This window comes from Amblyomma maculatum, chromosome 6 (assembly GCF_055883805.1).
Source record: "Amblyomma maculatum isolate TAMU_Amacu chromosome 6, ASM5588380v1, whole genome shotgun sequence".
NCBI classification, from domain to species: Eukaryota; Metazoa; Arthropoda; class Arachnida; order Ixodida; family Ixodidae; genus Amblyomma; species Amblyomma maculatum.
Genome location: NC_139349.1, coordinates 36,068,550 through 36,085,351, shown reverse-complemented (window position 1 = coordinate 36,085,351; position 16,802 = coordinate 36,068,550). Strand labels below are relative to the sequence as shown.

Genomic DNA, 16,802 nt, shown 5'->3' with positions numbered 1-16,802 from the left:
AGTATGCGACAAAAGCTTCTTACCTCATTTCTTTCTCTCGCTGTGCCTTCTCTTCCACCAGGTTGGACACCTGCTGCCGCAGCCTCTCGTTTGCCGTCTGCAGCTGCGCGATGGTAGCCCGCAAATTGGAGATTACCTCTTCGCTCTGGGACCGCTCGAGCTTCACCCTGCCTACTATTGTGTCCAGCGTCCTTTTCCTGATCTCGGGCAGAGCACCAACCGCGACGTCGTCACTGTCCTCACCGCAGAAGGAGGACACATCGTCACTCGCGGCATCACAGTCCTCCTCCACCACACCTTCGCACGAACCGGAGTCATCCGATTCCTCTGGAATGCTCGACGCGTTTTCCGCGGGAACGGGCTGGGCGGCCGCCTCAGTGTGGCCGCTGGAGCCACCGGCTTCCAGCAGGCTGTGCAGCCGGCGCTGCAGGCTGTTGCTTCGCTCGCTGCTGCGCACCAGGCTGTTGTACAGGATCTGGCACTGCTGCTCCAGGTACTCGAGCCTCTGAGTGCGCGCGCGGTACTTGCCCTCGAAGTCTGCCACCTGCTCTGGAATGAACTGCGCTCCTTCGTCGGGGATGTCCTCCACGGAGTCGGAGCGGTCGTCGTCCTCGACCGACTCCGGGTCGTCCCTCTCCGAGCAATCCTCGCTGCTCGAGGGCGTCTGCTCCCGCGTGCTCTGACCGTTGTCAGAAACGCCGCTGTCCTGGCTGTCTTGCTTCTTGCGGCTCTGGAACTCCTCGCGCAGACTACGCCATTCGATCTCAGACTCTGCATTGGAGCGCATCACCTTGACGCAGTTCTCCCGTGTGCTCTCGAGCTGCTGTCGCAGGTTGTGGAGCAGGCTTTTCTTCTCTTGCAGCTCGTACCTCATGACGGCCTTGGCGGTCTGCAGCTTGTGGTGCGTTTGTTCCATGCCCGCCAGCAGTGTCTTGGTACGGTCGAGTTCCTGCACAAAGCCGCACAGTTTACGCTCTTGCTCGTGCACTTTGCTGGAGAGAAGGCGGTTTAGTTCTCGACAGTCGGCGAGCTCCTTCTCAAGCTGAGATTCGGATTGCATGAGAGACTGCATTTTTGAGTGGTTCCTACACATGGTCTCGAAAAGAGAGGTGACGAAGTCACACCCTTCTATACGCGGTGGCACCAACTCCTCCGAAGGCCCCGTAACCTCTTTGGTAACAGAAGGGTCCCTTTCGGCTGAACCGCCGTCCTCCTTTGCATGCTGCATGCTGAGGACCTCTTGCATGACATGCAGCTGGAGGTTAATACTGTGGCTTGTGGAAACGATGTCGCGAACCTTCGCGTTAGCCTTGTCAATTAGGGACTCGTGGTGCAACATGGCAGAGCCCAGGTAGCGCAGGCAGTGTTCGAAAAGCTCACAGTTCGAGCTCTCAGTCCGCGACGTCGGCTTTGCTGGAATGCCTGAGTCCTCAATTTCTTCAGATGACAGCATCTTCAGCAGAGCTTCGTCAGTTATGTTGTTGTCTGAAGAATTTTTTGAGGATTCCTCTAGTGAGCCGTCCGCCTGGTGCATGGAAGAAGTTTTTGTGAACAGTTTTCTCCGTGCCAGACGGACTAGGGAGGCAAGCTTTTCAATTTCACGGTCCTTGATTGCACCTGCGTTGATGCTCTCGCAACACTTGGACCGCAACTTTACCAATTGGTCCTCTAGACCCTTGCACTGCATCTTCTTTTGCTCCAGAAGTTCGTGGCTACTTTTGACCTCCTTTTCCATGATGAGAACTTGCTGCCTAAGAATCGTGGCTTCATCCTTAACGGCGTCAACCAGATTTTTTAGTCCTTCATTGACAAAACTGAGCTTCTCTGTCCTTGTCCTAAGTTCCGCCTCGGATTGCTTCAAGCCGCTGATTGTTTCTTCCGAGTCCTCGAGCTTCTCCAAGACTTCGTTCAGTTTACGGGCAAGGAAGTTATTCTTCGTAGTCAGATCATCCTTCTCAGTACTAAGCCGCTGGACGGTTTCCTTCAGATCATCACATGATTTACAGGTACTTTGAACACACGCGGTTTCACCGGGCTGAGATGCCCTCAGGGAGTCCAATTCTTTTTGCATTTGGGCTTCTTTTTCCAGCCAAGCTTGTTCTTTGGCACGCCACTCCTCGGCCATTTTCTCCAGTTTCTCGGAGCATGCGGTCGCTGTGGCTTCGGCCTCAGCCACTCGCTTTGGTAAACACCACTCTGTTTGCGAAGGTGCAGTTTTCCCGACCGAGCAGGATGCCTCAGAAGAAACTTCTGGAGGCGATATCTTGAACACAACTGGAGATAGAGATCTGCTCTTGAACTGTAAAGAAAAAAGCGGGACGTCACTTGTAAGCAGATTCGCTCCTATGCACTCCGGAAATTAACCTATCCTAGGGATTACCGAGTCTTATTAGTGCTTGTGTTCGAAACTGAATTGAATATCTCAGATACCTGCATATACCATTCGAATCGTCATCGTATCTTACCTCGGTAAAAACAAAAACAAAACAAAAACATGCATTTTGCACTCACATGTGCTTTTTCTCCACTTTAACTATATGCAACTGTGCATGAACCATTTATTCAGTTTATTAATGGTTTCATGTTTTCCCTGCTGAATCTGGCAATAAATAAGCAAAAAGTAACTAACCGTTCTAAGAACCGGCTGAAAGTCTTGCCTCCTAGGATTCTCCATCGCGACCTCGTCTAGAGACACTGGTGCCCGCGGGAAACCATCCTGAGCAGCGAGAGACGTGTCCATAGTGGACCCTTCTTCCACAGGCGACGTTGCGCACGCCATGTCCAGCTTTAGGAATAAGCGAAATGAAAAGCAAACGAGAGCAACATGAGTTATAATACAAGGCGGGGGCTCTGTACATAATACAAGCTGATTAACAGGTCAGAGCGAGATTTACCTGCGAGTGTGCGCTGTTGATGCTGGACAGGCTCGAAATGCTCGAACACCTGCTCAGCGTGGGCCAGCTCTCTTCGAATACTTTCCTGGGGAAACATAAAAACGATGTTCAGAGAGTTTTTAGCAATTTGACGCGCTATAGTTAAACGACGATGAGGGAAGCTGAAACGTGTAGTCCCAAATTCATTACATTCTGCCCTATAACTTTCTAGAACATCATTATGCTATGAAATATTAGTGATAATGAAAACTACTTTTACCGAAACCTTTCTTAGAGAAAGATTAAATTAGACGAGAACGTTTTTACGGGAATGATGACAACCATATTAAAAAGCTTGGGACATATTCTGCTGGGGTTGAGTTTTCATACAAGTGAACGCATCACTGATAATTGCACCGTACTTCACCACATGGCAAGGAAAAGAAGGAACAAACCTTGCAAACACTGGCCAAGACGCGTCCAAATCGTTTCCACTGGGGGCGAGATCGAAGGAAACGCTGTTCAACTCGTAAAGGGATGACAGCAGCGCCTGAAGCTTGTCCGTCTGTCGCACTAGAGACCACACATGGTAGTGGTCGCTGCGAGAAGAGGACAGACATGCGTTACTGCAGAAGCTTGACAAAGAGTACACGATTAGCCTTTGCCAATGAGTAGCGTGTGGTTAAGGGTATCGCGCTGTAGTCGTTATTTGAACATCAAAGCTGCTACCAAGAAGGAAATGGGAGGGCTGCGAGTTCATGCGAGGTCATCTGACTTGATTCTATTTACTTTCTTCTTTTCCTATTTATATTTCTTAGTTTGGCAATCGGCTTGAGCCACTGAAGTTGCTCTTGTCTCTACGACAGTGTACAGGCAAGTGAAGCGTAATGTCCCCCTCCCTCAATATATATTTAAAACATTGTTCACACATATCAAAGGACTGAATGGATTTCCTAAAGAAGTAGGAATGCGTGAAGATTTTCGACAGTGTCTTCAAACACAGGAAAGCAGTGTCTAGGAAAGCGAGGAAAATTCACCTCGTCGTCTTCTCGTCGAGTGTGCACACTTGCAGCGTGTCGGCGAGGCACTGGTGCACGAGGCAGTAGCGGATCACCGCCCGCCCTCTTCCCACGTGCGTCTTGAGCTGCGAGGCAACCATCATGACGCTGTCAAACTCGCGATAACAGGCTTCAAGATGCGCCAAAACTTTGCTGAGCTATAGTCGCTTCTATGTCTGGCGAAATTCAAATAGCGATAAAAACAAAAATAAAGGAGACGAGAGAAATAATGAGACACGTGGTGCGTTCAGTTCGAAACTGCGTCACTTTAGGCCCAACCTTCTAGAATTAAGGTGACCTAAACTCATTTGATTTCTGCAATAAGGCAAGTTTGCCCGCGAGCTGGACTTGGCGCCCGATTACTTTGTCATGCTCAGCCATTTTTGCTGGCAATGAAGTTCCCGCCAAACCAGGAAACTTTTACTGCTCCTGATCGAGCAAAGTGAAATAGCACCTTTATCTGCCCTCGTACTCGCGTACATTGAAATGCAGGCCTGGAAACGTAGGATACATACCTCGGGTAGAGACTTGGCGTACTTGAGCGCGCTGTAGCCCTTCAGGTTCTTCTCAGCGGCCAAGCACCGGCAGAAGTATCCCCAGTAGCCCTTCGAGACGTTGAGAAGAAATGTCTTGTCTGTGTTAAGAGAGTCAGGACAAGAAATGAGTAGGCATAAAGGCGACAGGCGAGTTGATGGTGCGCCGGAGCAGCGAAAGAAGCCAGCGCGAAATGTAGAAGCTCAAGCAAGCAAGCTGTCAGACTTTACCTTTCTGACCATGTTGGAGTACGAGTTCGAGCTCTGAGCAGAACTTGTTAAGCGTAGTGTTGTCGTCGTTTATAGGTTCGTCATTTACCTTGAACTCTTCACATAGCTCTTGGATGCGCTCTGTTGATAATACAAAGAAAAACATTAATGAGTTAGAAGTAAACATAAAAGCGCGACCGACCCCACATGGCAAGATAAATTGTGTCAAATGGAAATACAAAAATTACAGCGTTATTTGTGTCGAGTACTGTTACTTGCTGAACGAAGAATTGCTATCAATACCACAAATCAAGGTCCGATTTTAAATTAAATTAGGCGCATATAGACAACTGCTGTGTAACGCAAGACTGCTTGACGAGTTTTTGCCACAGTCCTCAATACGTTTTGTCATGCAAAGGTTCATGGAAAACCAAATGAACTCATTAATAGTCTCCTCAGCAAAGCACCACATTTCTTTTTTTCAAGGAGCACATATAAATGCAACGGGAATATTGAGTCAACTTTGTTGAACTGCCCGGACAGATTGATCCGGCAGCATAGTATCACCGAGCGGCGAAATGAGGTGGGGTGCTGCCGCCGACTTGTTGGCTTGACCAGCACAAAAGAAAAGCGAATGTTGCAGGGTTGAGGCTAGACGTATATCTGACAAGCAGTAGCTCGTGCGAAGCTCTGTTTGAGCTGCGTTAGTGAAATTAATCAGTAAACAAGTCTGCTGAGACCTCGAGATAGTCTAGTCCCGTCACGCTTTTCTGCTGACGCCAAAAGCACGTGCCTCGAAGTGTTTGTGCACAGACCTTTATCTTGTTTTTTTTTTCGAACAGCAGGTCAAGCGAGCTTAAGTTTACAAACCAAGTGGGAGTCACCCTGATATACTTGGTATCAGCGCACACTGTGACCTAGGTCCTTGGCGCATTTGTCAGTTTCTTATTCTTTGCAAAAGTAGGAATCTCGTGACGTCGCCACAGTCTGTTAGCGATAAGCATGGCGCTGACGTCTCAGTGAGCGTGGGAGCTCGGCTTTTGGCAAGGTCTCGCATGCGTTCAAGCAAGCTTGCGAACTAACGATTGCAGGGCTGTCATTGTAAGCCTGCTGCTAGAATTTTCACATTTTCGATAACAGAAGGACAAGTAGCTCGAATGAAACGATTCCCTTATTTCTTTCCTTCTTTGCATGCTGGTTTTCGTTAGCTAATACATTTCCTTGAAACGTTTGAAAATAATTGACGCCCGAGGTTGGGCACTCGACTGACGCAACAGCGCGTATGAGCTAGGTAAAGCTTCCTTTTCGGGGCAAATCGCATTTGCTTGCTTGTAAACTAAAAAAAAAAAAAAATGCCTTATAGTGAATATCAAAGAAGAAAAAAAGGTCTTTGTGAGCATCATTGGCCTAACATCACTCATCGCTCTTTTTCTTAGCGGCGATATTCGAACAGTTATTTATTCTGTTACTACGATGTACCTTTATTATATGTTAATCGGAAGATATGATTTTGATCCCTTTACCACTAGCTCATTCAGTACGGTTACGCAACAGATACAAACGAGACAAAGAAAGTTACCTCGGCGTTACAGCAAGGGCGCGGACTCCCAAATTCGTTCTTTCCGAACGAGACTGAGTGGATAAACACTGAAGCTGCTTGAGACAGCCTGAACTGCTTCGGCATGCGTCGACGCACACTCATCCAGATAGGCAGTGCCTTTGGCGCAACAAGATGCGGCCGAGACGGCGTGTCGGGGGGCGCTGTCGAGATAAGGTTACTGGGGAGTCCGATCGACCCTTGATCAGCATTCGCGTGCTCCCGAAATCCTGCGACAACGGCTTCTGTTCGAGCTATGGCGAGTACGCGCGGACCCTAGACTCAAGCGGCGTATGCAGCGTGCCCTCGCTGGTGAAATTCCATTTGAGGCTCTAAAATAGTGTACGGCTATATGGTTGCAAAATATACGAGTTCGATCCCCACAAGTCACTGTTATTTTTATACGAAACCGATAAGAAAAGAATGATGAGGAATGATAAGATAAGAAATAAGCTGGAACTTATTCTTAGGCGTTTGTAATACGCTGCAGTCGTTAGGTTGATTTCGTTCCAGCTACTCTTTGTAGGCACGGGCGTCTGGCTATCGCGGCAGCGTCTGTCGAAACGGGCTTCACGAGACCGACATCTGAAGTGTGGAAGGGCGGAAAAGCTGGTCTCAGTGGAGCACGTGGTTTGCGATTAAAACAAGCGACGATCGATGTGTAGTGATTGCAGGTTTGATAGTAAGTCTGTATTTGATGCAGCAGGGCTGAATGTGGAGACCACTGCGCGGTTGAAACGAAACACTTGTGTAACATCGACGGGTGGGCAGGCTCGTTAACTGTTCTCTTTTGGGCGACGTTGTGCCTAGTTAATGGATGTACTGATGAAAGAGTTTTCGTGCTAGTGGAGATATACTTGCTGAACCATGACACGAGCAGCTGCCACCGAATGTGTATAAATTTCGACCATTTAGGCTTCTTTAGCTCCACTCCACGAGCAAATAACGCGGGTGTTTCTCGATCTATGCCGCCGTAGATATGAAGCATCCACGGTGGTGTATCGAAACCGCGACCTAGTTTGAAGCAGCAGTATCACTGCAACTGGTGGTGGGTGAACATTTCTCAGTAACCGAGGGTTGATTCAGCGCGTCATGTCTTAATTTTACAGGCGGAAATGCACTGTCGTAATGATGTGAAAAATGCATATTGTAACCTGGACCGGCAAATTCAAATTCGCCGTGCTGTTCATATTGTTCCCAAATCAATAAACAATGGACAGGACCACTTGGAGGTAACTCCTTTACAAACATTTCTTCGATAAGGCTATATGCTATATTTATGGACTCATATTCTCCCTTAGACTTGTATATAGACAAATTTAGGACCTTATAGATAATGTGTAGAGGATAGGAAATGAAGACGGACTTTAGTTCATAGATAAGACATGAGTTGTCTATTGACAAAAATTAAGTGGTATGGCAGTAGAAGTTATGGTCTACAGATATTCTCTAGACTATATTTAATGGGCATTATCGGCTTCAGGTTCTACATGTGGCTCCATTGATAACCGGACGTATTTTAGTTTTATTTCGCCGAGCGAAAACCGTTAGCGAGATGTTCTTGTTTAGCAATCTCTATAACAAGGATTGCTAGAGAAAAAAAAAAAAGGAAATAGAGGGAAGCGCCCGATTTTCTACAGAGCGGGAATCTTCATTCACTAAATGACCTTTAGATGGTCCATGCCCCATTGCATGCCCATGCTATTGTTTTCGTAAGTGCGTCCATTTAGACATTGTTTCTATACAAGATAAACGTCTTTCAGATGATTGGGAAGCGCGTGCGGCAATCAAGGCTTCATTTTAATCTGTAGGCTCCTGCGCGAAGGAACCTGCATATCCTAATCGGTTGTACGCCCCCAGCGAAATGCAGGGGAAATCGCTTCGTGACAACGAAGCTATGTGCGTCACATGCGCGCGATAACAGGGACAATTGTTCCGGCACCGCTGCGTCAGTTTTGAGCTAGCTTTCCGGCGCCTGCCCCAAGTAACCTGTTTGCAATCACACACACACACACAAAAAAAAAAGAAAAGTAAACATCGGGAAACAGAGCGCTATGGCAGCCACGCTTATGTCAAGTGTGGCAACCCGGCGCAGTATGCGTGCAGGGGAGTACAGTTTTTCGCATTAGTGACGGCATTTTAAACTAAACGTACTCCGCATGACCAGCGGATAGGAATGCAGATTTAAGCTTTAACGCGTATTGGAAATGCGAGATCATTTAAAAGGACTCAAGAAGCGGATTAACCAGTTCTTGTGAAAAAGGCTGACCGCCGAAGAATTGACGCATTTGAATTGTGGTGCTGGCGAAGACTTGAGAGTTCATTGGACTGCCAGAAGATCAAATCAGTCGATATTGTCGACCATAAACCCTGACTGCTCATTGCAGGGTCAAATTCTAAAGTTAAAGCTCAGCTACTTTGGTCATCTGATGAGAAGAGAGTAGTCGCTGGAGAAAGATTTGATGTTGGGAAAGGTTGAGGGTCGCCGGAGAAGGGGTAGGCAGCGAACGCGATGGTTAGATGGCATCCTCGAGGCACTGCAGACGAAGTTATGTGATGTTAGGAAGATGGTGAAAGACCGGAAAGCGTGGCGTGACATGGTTCATAGGATCACGAAGAGTCTGACACGACTGAACTGAATGCCTATTTGAGCGCGGTTTGCTCGCGACTCTAGTCATTGTAGGCATAGCTCTGTGAAAGGTAACCACTAATTACGTTTTGTGAAGTCTTTTTTTTCGTAATCAAACTTATCCTCATCAGAAACATTGCATTCTGTGATTGAAAAGTGGGCAAAATAATGGTACGATTGTAAATCTAGCTACGGCAATTATTGAAACGAGCCAATCACGCTGCTACCACAAAGTGAACTGCAACTGGTTACACACAAACCTAGGGGTCAACGACTCATTTTCCGAGCAAACGCCTACAGAAGCCAGTCACTAGGCCAGGGGAAAGCTTGTGCTTATTGTGTCACCAGTGGTTACCACGGAGGAGTCGGGAATCAAACCCAGGGCCAGTAAAATGAGTGTTTTGTGACTAGAGTGACTTACCTTTGATCTGGGCCAAGGCCTGGTCTACGTGTACTCCAGATGCCATAGGAGAAAGCGTAGCGCCGCAATCATTGGCTTCGTCCTGGAAGACGGGACACCAGAGCATGGATCAGGGACCAAATTCTCCAAGAGGTTTCGCTCGCGTCTCGTGAACAGAAGCAATGTAAATGCAACAAGCGCCAAGCTCGGCTTCGCGTCGACTGACTGGCAGGCGCGGGGCGAACTTGCCTAAGACAATGGATGGACCAACGAAAATACAAACAAAAGATTCGCCGCGGAACAGTGCACGACCGGTACTGTCCGGAATTTATCGCGCACAAGAGGACAGCGATAACATTCCTGGCGGAGGGTGCGCGATTGTGCAGGCCACTGATAAAGGTAGACCATGTTACAGATACTGGTTATCCTGCGGGAGGAGAGGAGACGAACCGATGGCGGAGGGTTTGAGGGCATATACCGATCGCTGGCCTCCGTGAGGGGGTGATTCACCCTCGGAAGCGCGTGAGCCCTCGGGCTTGCGCTTCGCACCGCGAAGTTAGGTGCAGCGCTGATAAAGCATTGCTTGTATTACAGAAGCGAGACAGCTCTTATCTTTTCGAAACAATTAGTTGCGCATACTTCGCATCCATCTCGAAGGAACACCCAATTTTGAGCCAGTGACTCTGCAGAGGGTGTTACTGTGTATCAATTCAACGTCACCGTTAAGACCCACTTTTAGAGCAAATGCGGTGCACTGAAAGACAGATTTAGAGAAGTAGACTGACTGTATCCGAACCCGCTTATTGTTTGGGCAGTGGCCATGGCTTTCTGACGCTGCACCGAACATCTGGATTTTGACTGACGGTGCAGCTCGCCCGCTATCATCGCGGTCGCTCATTTCTGCTCTTGGAGCGCAAGCTCACTGCCGTCTACGAGGGAACATTCTCGAAGAGCTCCCCACAAACAAGGCTATCCGAAAACGTTGCTCTATCGTTTACTTGTAAGCAGCGTTTTGCGTTCCTGTTGTACGCACACTTTTGGGATGTGTGGTTCCACGGGAAGGATAAGGTTGAATCGTACTAAGACGCTTTCTTTTTTTTTTCTGTGCCATTGAAGTCGAAATTAGACAAGTGATAGACAAACGAAAGCAGCAAAAGGAAAACAATCAAGGCACTTAGCATTACTTAAGAGGGAATGCGAAGTTCTCAACTGAGTTTCTGTCGTTTGCGTTGGTTTCATCCCGTGTTCGTTCGCACGTCAACCGACATCCAATGGTGGTTGGCGTAAGACCGACATTTTCGGGTTGGCCGGGAGGCCATTTTAGAAACTGATCCATTTTTGTGGTGTTGTGATCGGTCCTTCGTGGTCACGTGGCCTCAATGACGTCGTACCTGCCTCGACCTATCAGGGAATTCGTCTCTGCGGCTGGATTTCAGTGTAACGGTGCTCTGACGTTATCGTGTGAAGAAAGCAACCAAATAGCATCTGCTGCCCCACTTTTTCACCACGTCTCTTTATTAGTGCAGTTCTGTTTTTGTTGGGGTCGTTCGCTCTATTGCCTAATTTTGGATCTTCATTCCAAAAACTTAATTTTACCTGTACGTGGCATGTCCCCGTTTCGCCATTTTTATCGAATTCCTAATGAATTCTTGAATGCTATTTTGTTAGTGCTGGGCTTTTAAAAATAACAGTAGTGCTTTGCTAGGAGCCACGCACTTAGCACAGGTCGCGTTTGAAGGAACCATAAAATCTTAAATTGCGGGCAGACCACAGACGTCGGTTGTGCGAGATTTCATAACTATGCGCAATAAGTGAATGTGTCGCAGTAAACAGATCAACAAACGAAAAGAGCATGCACGGGCCATTGTCTAGCCACGCTTAGGTCGATATGAAAGTAAAAGATGTCGTGAATACAAAAGGTTCTGTCATGGAAACGAACTGGAAGTGACGTAGTTGCAAAGCCCGTCCCGATATGGCCTAACGGTATGCCCGTTCGCTTCGCCATGCAGAGTTCTTTTCTTACGGAAAATTCTGGCAGAGGCAATAACAATAATAAAAGAAGTGCCGGCTCATAAACGCAGGATGTTTGCAGAAGCCCTCGGGAGCTACACCGCGATTACGAAGAGTGCGGTTCTCGCGCTCTAGTAGACAATTGTGACGACTGGGGTTGCCGAGGCAAACAAACGCTGGCGCATGCGGGAAGTGAAAGTTGCGTAGGACACTGGACCTGAAAGCCAGAGCAGAAATCTTGCGCACTTGAGCATTGCCCGACTGAGAGTGCCCGTGAAACGCGGTGGCGGACTCGTTTCCATTCAAAAGCGAGCAGATGAGAAAGCATCGAGTGTCTAACACGTAAGGCGGAAGCTCTGTACTCTTCTTTTTGTTCACAGACTTTCGAGCCATTTTGAGCTGTACTAAATCTTATCAGTGAGATCTCCTCAAAGGCTTTCAGCAGGTGTAAGGTTCAACGGTAGGGAATGAAGAAAAGAACCACCCTGTGAAGTTCGATGAACTTTCTAATGCGGCATTCATTTTCCCACACGGAGCGTACGACGCAAGCTAGCCGCTTCGAAGTGTCAGTGTGCACCCGGTAACCCCGCACGTAGGGGCTACCAAATTGGTGGAACCGCTGATGTACGACCGAGGATCGGTGGCACCGCCGCCAGAGCGCTCTCGTTCCGTCCCCGTCTTGCCTTCCTGCCACAGATGTCTCTTCGGCGCGCAGCTTTGTACAATATTCAGTATTTGAATGCATGCAGTCGTCATTTTTGTGGCCAGTGGACGTTTTTTTTTTTTTGTGCCCTTTTGTTTCGCCACGTGCGCGTACTTGCCTCTGCTCATTTGCATATATAGCTTATTGTGAGGAAGCAGGTGTACGATGGTTGACCTGTACGCCGTTTGAGATCTGAGTGCTCAGAAGAGGCGCCTAGTGGTTAAGCTGGAGTTGCCACTGAGCGCTTTACCCCTCAACGACAGATTTCTTGTTTTTTTTTTTTTTTTTTTTATGAACAACCTTAAGTGATTGTTATCACGGCATACGTTTGTCCTGTATGCAAGTGTCCGGAAATAAAAACGTAGGCGAAGGCAGAGGTTCGGAATGTAGTAACTTCAGGGCTGCTTGTATGTTTGCTTGGGACCTTTCATTTCTCAGGTATTCGATTAGCAGATATCCCTTCCCCAGTCTGATAAGCTGAGGCAAACGTAATTTCCCTTTCCCTAACCATCGATTGGTGAGGTGTTCCCTCACTGCCTAATGATTGCTATCCCCGCCAAGGGCGGAGACAGATGGCATAAAAGTAAGCGCTCTGGGTTAAACCAGGGCTCATTTTTTTGTCAAATCAACGGTTCACTCATGTTGTAAATAGTTTTCTCCTTGCTCGTTTTTTCTTATTTATGTTGTAAAGAAATGGTTAACCTTCCTTTCCCGTCCTCGAGTAATGTGAATATTTACGAGTTCGAACTATCATTACAATAAGAACATTGATATCCTCATTAACGAGTGTTTTCCCAACGTCACTACCTGAAGGGGAACTCAACTCCCTCCAACTTCTTTTTACCGAAAATTAAATCTAATTTGTCGTTTTTTCCACATAAGTCCATTGCTTGGTCGAAACCAAGACCTGCCAGTACCTCTGGCTACAAAACCCCTGATACCTTCTTGATTAACTTTACATAAAAGTACTCTTTAATCCTTCAGTTGCTGACATATTCATTGACTATTAATTTTTGTTAGTATTGGAATTGGGAGACTAGCTACATACCATTTCAGGTCGACTATCCGAAGCTAATGGACACCGACGGCCCTTGCTCTCTCGCCAAGCTCTCCACTGCTCGAAATATCGCATGCGTGCCCTAACGTTGCACAGTCACCAAAATAAAATCGGAACATTTTTGGAAATGAGCCCCTGAGCTATCGGAGGGCACTGTTGCTCACAGGAGCGCAGCGTTTTATACAAAATCCTGTCCCTGGAGAGGACACGCTCGCAATGCGGGCGGTACGTGGGCGTTCAAAATAGAATCTCGATCGGCACACGTACTTGTATGAGGGCGCTCAGGGCAGTGAGAAAAAAGAATATTATGAAGTTCATCTTTGTGTCCAATTCGTGACACTTGTAGCCCAAAGCTTGTGTACCACCTAACGGTAAACACTGTATGAAGATAAGCCCGGCAGGCAGGGACAAGCACGTTGGCACTATGCCTCCCACCTCGTCTCGCTGCATTGGCTCACAGGAACGGGAACTGCAGCGACAACTGTTCGCACGAGGACACAACGCGGTACACATATTTCAATGTCGCCGATAGCGATCTACAGACCAGGCAATTCGTCCCGCGTTGCCCACGAGTTTTCTTGGCGAAAACAAGCACAAAACTAAACCGAGACTAACGACCGAGCTGGCGGCCACACCGACGTCGGAATCCTGCAGGCGCGCGGACTATTTTGAGAAAGCAAAAACGGGATCTGCAGTGGAAGGGGACAGTGAAGAACGCGTATGAGCGGTTCACCGAGTAGCGACTGGGTCGCTCGGTGATGCCTGCCTCGCTCAGTGTCGCTCAGACATGTGCATCCCGACTCGAAGTGAGAGACACTCATATACAGCGTTCGTGGAGGGTCAAGCTATGAATAGGGTATTGACATAGGTGTATCGCCAGTAGGAAATTGAGCTCGTTGATCCTGTATAAACTGCACCGAAATAATAGCGTAAGATCAGGTGTGGAAAAAAAACGCAAAAAGATTAGCTGAATTCTTCTTCGGTTGATGTATTCTATTTTGTATCGATGTTGTAGTTTATTCAAGTAAATTGCTGAGAGTTTCAACATAGCTTCGCCACATGTGCAGACGATCGACAAACTACGTGGACAAGAGAAGGGGAGAAAAGCTTCTCTTGCGGCAGCTTGATTAATCTTTCTTCCTTCTAAAAGGTGGCTTTAAACGCAAAATATTCAAACTGGCTTGCTCTGTCATCGAGAACTCACTTCCGAGTAAAGTATTATACATTCGGTCATGATGAGTGGCACTTGGTTGAATATTTCTATAAAAGTGTGGACTGTTATCCCATGCCTGCGTTAACTGTATATATATATATATTTTTTTTTTCAGCGCTGTAGCACCAGCCTAGCAAGTACCAACACGCTTTTATAAACCAAGTGCTTGATACTTCTCTATTACGATACACTGCTGCCCCAATAAATATATCGCATGTGTAATGCAGAATCACTGTGCTGCGATAACTAAAAAAAAGGAATTAATCGCGCTTACAATACGATACGAGCAGTGTCAGTTCACGTCAGTGTTTAGCAACGCTTTTCGAAATGTGCTCCGCTGTAGTGTGTGATAGCATTACCTTGTCTCTGCTTGTGCAGTGGGCTTTACCGCACAAGTTGGAGGTGGGTTATTGATTTCTGCGCAATGTCCGTTAATCTGTACGTTGCGACACCGATAGTCGGCGAATTCGAAACTGTTCGATTAAACGAAAGTATTTAAGCATACAAAGACTTAACAGTACAATTAAAGCGCGATACGTGCAGCATAAGGTGACGTCAGTGCTTACTAACGCTATTCAAAATATTCTCTGGTGCAATGCATAATAACATCTTATCTGTGCTGACTCTTTGCAATTTTCCGCACAAATAGAGATTAGTTATTGCTTACTGTATAACGCCCATTCATCCATACCTTGCGAAACCGGTAGTAGAATGCAAAACCGCTCGATTAAACGAAAGCGTTCAAGCTTACAAACAAGCTAACAAAATGCCTCCAGCGACTGTCTTCCGTGAATGTAACGGCATCATGACGGTTTATTTTCATTAAACCGAACTGCCTTACGACCACAATATTATGAAGACCACAATCACACACGGCGAAAGCTCAAGCTCATGACACAGCGTGCGATTCTAATGTACATTTATGAACCTTAGGGATCGTTGAGCAACACCTGCTACGGTTGAAGGGTACATAACTCTAGGGGGCGATCGAGAACTCCTTGCGGCCATATTAGCATAAACAAAGTCAGGCGAAATTAATTAGGTTATGGTTTGAACATAATGAGTCTCATGATTATACGTGAACATGCGACAATGCACTAAGGCCAGCAACCTAATGGAAAAGCAAGGTACTTTAGTTTACAGCGCCGAAAGGTTAACACGCCTGTGAAACCGGCTAATATGTTCAATAAAAAAAGAGCCCTGCACAAGCTTCTTGTACGTTGAATCGGCAGGGAGTGAGCAGTGAAATAAGCCGAGAAAGATGTTTAGAAAACCAACACCACTTTATTTAACACATTTATCATATATTCACTGTCTGTAATGAGAGCGATAATTTTACAGCGGTGCTCGTATGGAAGACGAACGCTCTGCGATCAGTTCGGGCTAATGACATAATGCAACACCAGACTAGCAAAAACGTCACAATCTGAAAATGTTACCCCGAGACTGGCTAGAAGGATTGCCCCTGCACTGTCCCAACATGCAATGCTGCGGGGCTAGCGCGTTTTCGAGACAAAGACTCGTCACCACGTGTGCTTGCGTTTCACTTACAGGGACCGGGGGTATTTTTGAAAGTTTGGTTGCCGCAGCTGCACGATGAGCCAACACACCAACTGTACGCGCCATCTGAATCCTCCGTCGAGAAAGTTTATGCCCACCAGGATAGCGAGAATTTCAGACAGCCCATGTAATTACTCATGATGTAAAAAAAGCTAAATATGAGAACGGGGCATTGAGGAGAAGGTTGAAAGACGTAAACTTAATTAATCTGCACTCATCTGCACTCATCTGCACTCATCTGCACTCATCTGCACTCATCTGCACTCATCTGCACTCATCTGCACTCATCTGCACTCATCTGCACTCATCTGCACTCATCTGCACTCATCTGCACTCATCTGCACTCATCTGCACTCATCTGCACTCATCTGCACTCATCTGCACTCATCTGCACTCATCTGCACTCATCTGCACTCATCTGCACTCATCTGCACTCATCCGTTCTGAAGCAAATACATGCACCCATTTTGCCATATTTCAGCAGTGTAAAATGGTCTGAAGGTAAGTATTGAACTGAAGAAATGGGGCATGCGTAGTGCTTAGCATGCGGGCAACCATGCATTCACTAAGTGGGATTCTGAAGTCAGGCTTGTTCAACCGAAAATTTTTAGGACAGACGGTGAGGAACGGCATTGGCAAAAGTTTTCAATTAACAACCGCTTCTCAGTGAAGTATTCAATGCATGCGATAATGCCTTTGTTAGAAGCCGGTTTTCGATATTAGTAGTCAGCTACCTTTTTCACGACCCGGTTAACAGTGTAACGCGAACGAATAAAACAATTACCCTCGTTGTTTAGAGGAAGCAACCTAATCAGATTAAAGTGTTTTCGTCTGTTCCAATAGGCTTTCGTCTGGCCACTTGTGTAGCTACAACTTTTTCATCGCGTTCTAGCCCTGTCGCTTACAAAAGCGCGCCTAAGTAAAAGTTACCACTGTCATTTTCCAAGCATGTGGGTCGG

General features: G+C 47.0%; 1 protein-coding gene across 4 annotated transcripts in view; it reads right to left on the bottom strand.

Annotated features, from left to right (window-relative positions):
* Nucleotides 1-16,802, bottom strand: part of LOC146185510 (uncharacterized) — a 28,260-nt gene that overhangs the window by 8,146 nt on the left and 3,312 nt on the right. Inside the window, exons 1-9 of one of the 4 annotated variants that reach the window (XM_084606461.1) lie at nt 9,550-9,684; nt 9,322-9,403; nt 4,696-4,815; nt 4,447-4,565; nt 3,911-4,017; nt 3,329-3,472; nt 2,895-2,979; nt 2,630-2,785; nt 24-2,299 (exon numbers count right to left, since the gene is read on the bottom strand). In XM_084606461.1, the coding sequence (XP_084462587.1) occupies nt 24-2,299; nt 2,630-2,785; nt 2,895-2,979; nt 3,329-3,472; nt 3,911-4,017; nt 4,447-4,565; nt 4,696-4,815; nt 9,322-9,367 (3,053 nt within the window). In that variant the 5' untranslated portion in view covers nt 9,368-9,403; nt 9,550-9,684. The other 3 variants (XM_084606460.1, XM_084606459.1, XM_084606458.1) reach the window with 3 other exon arrangements.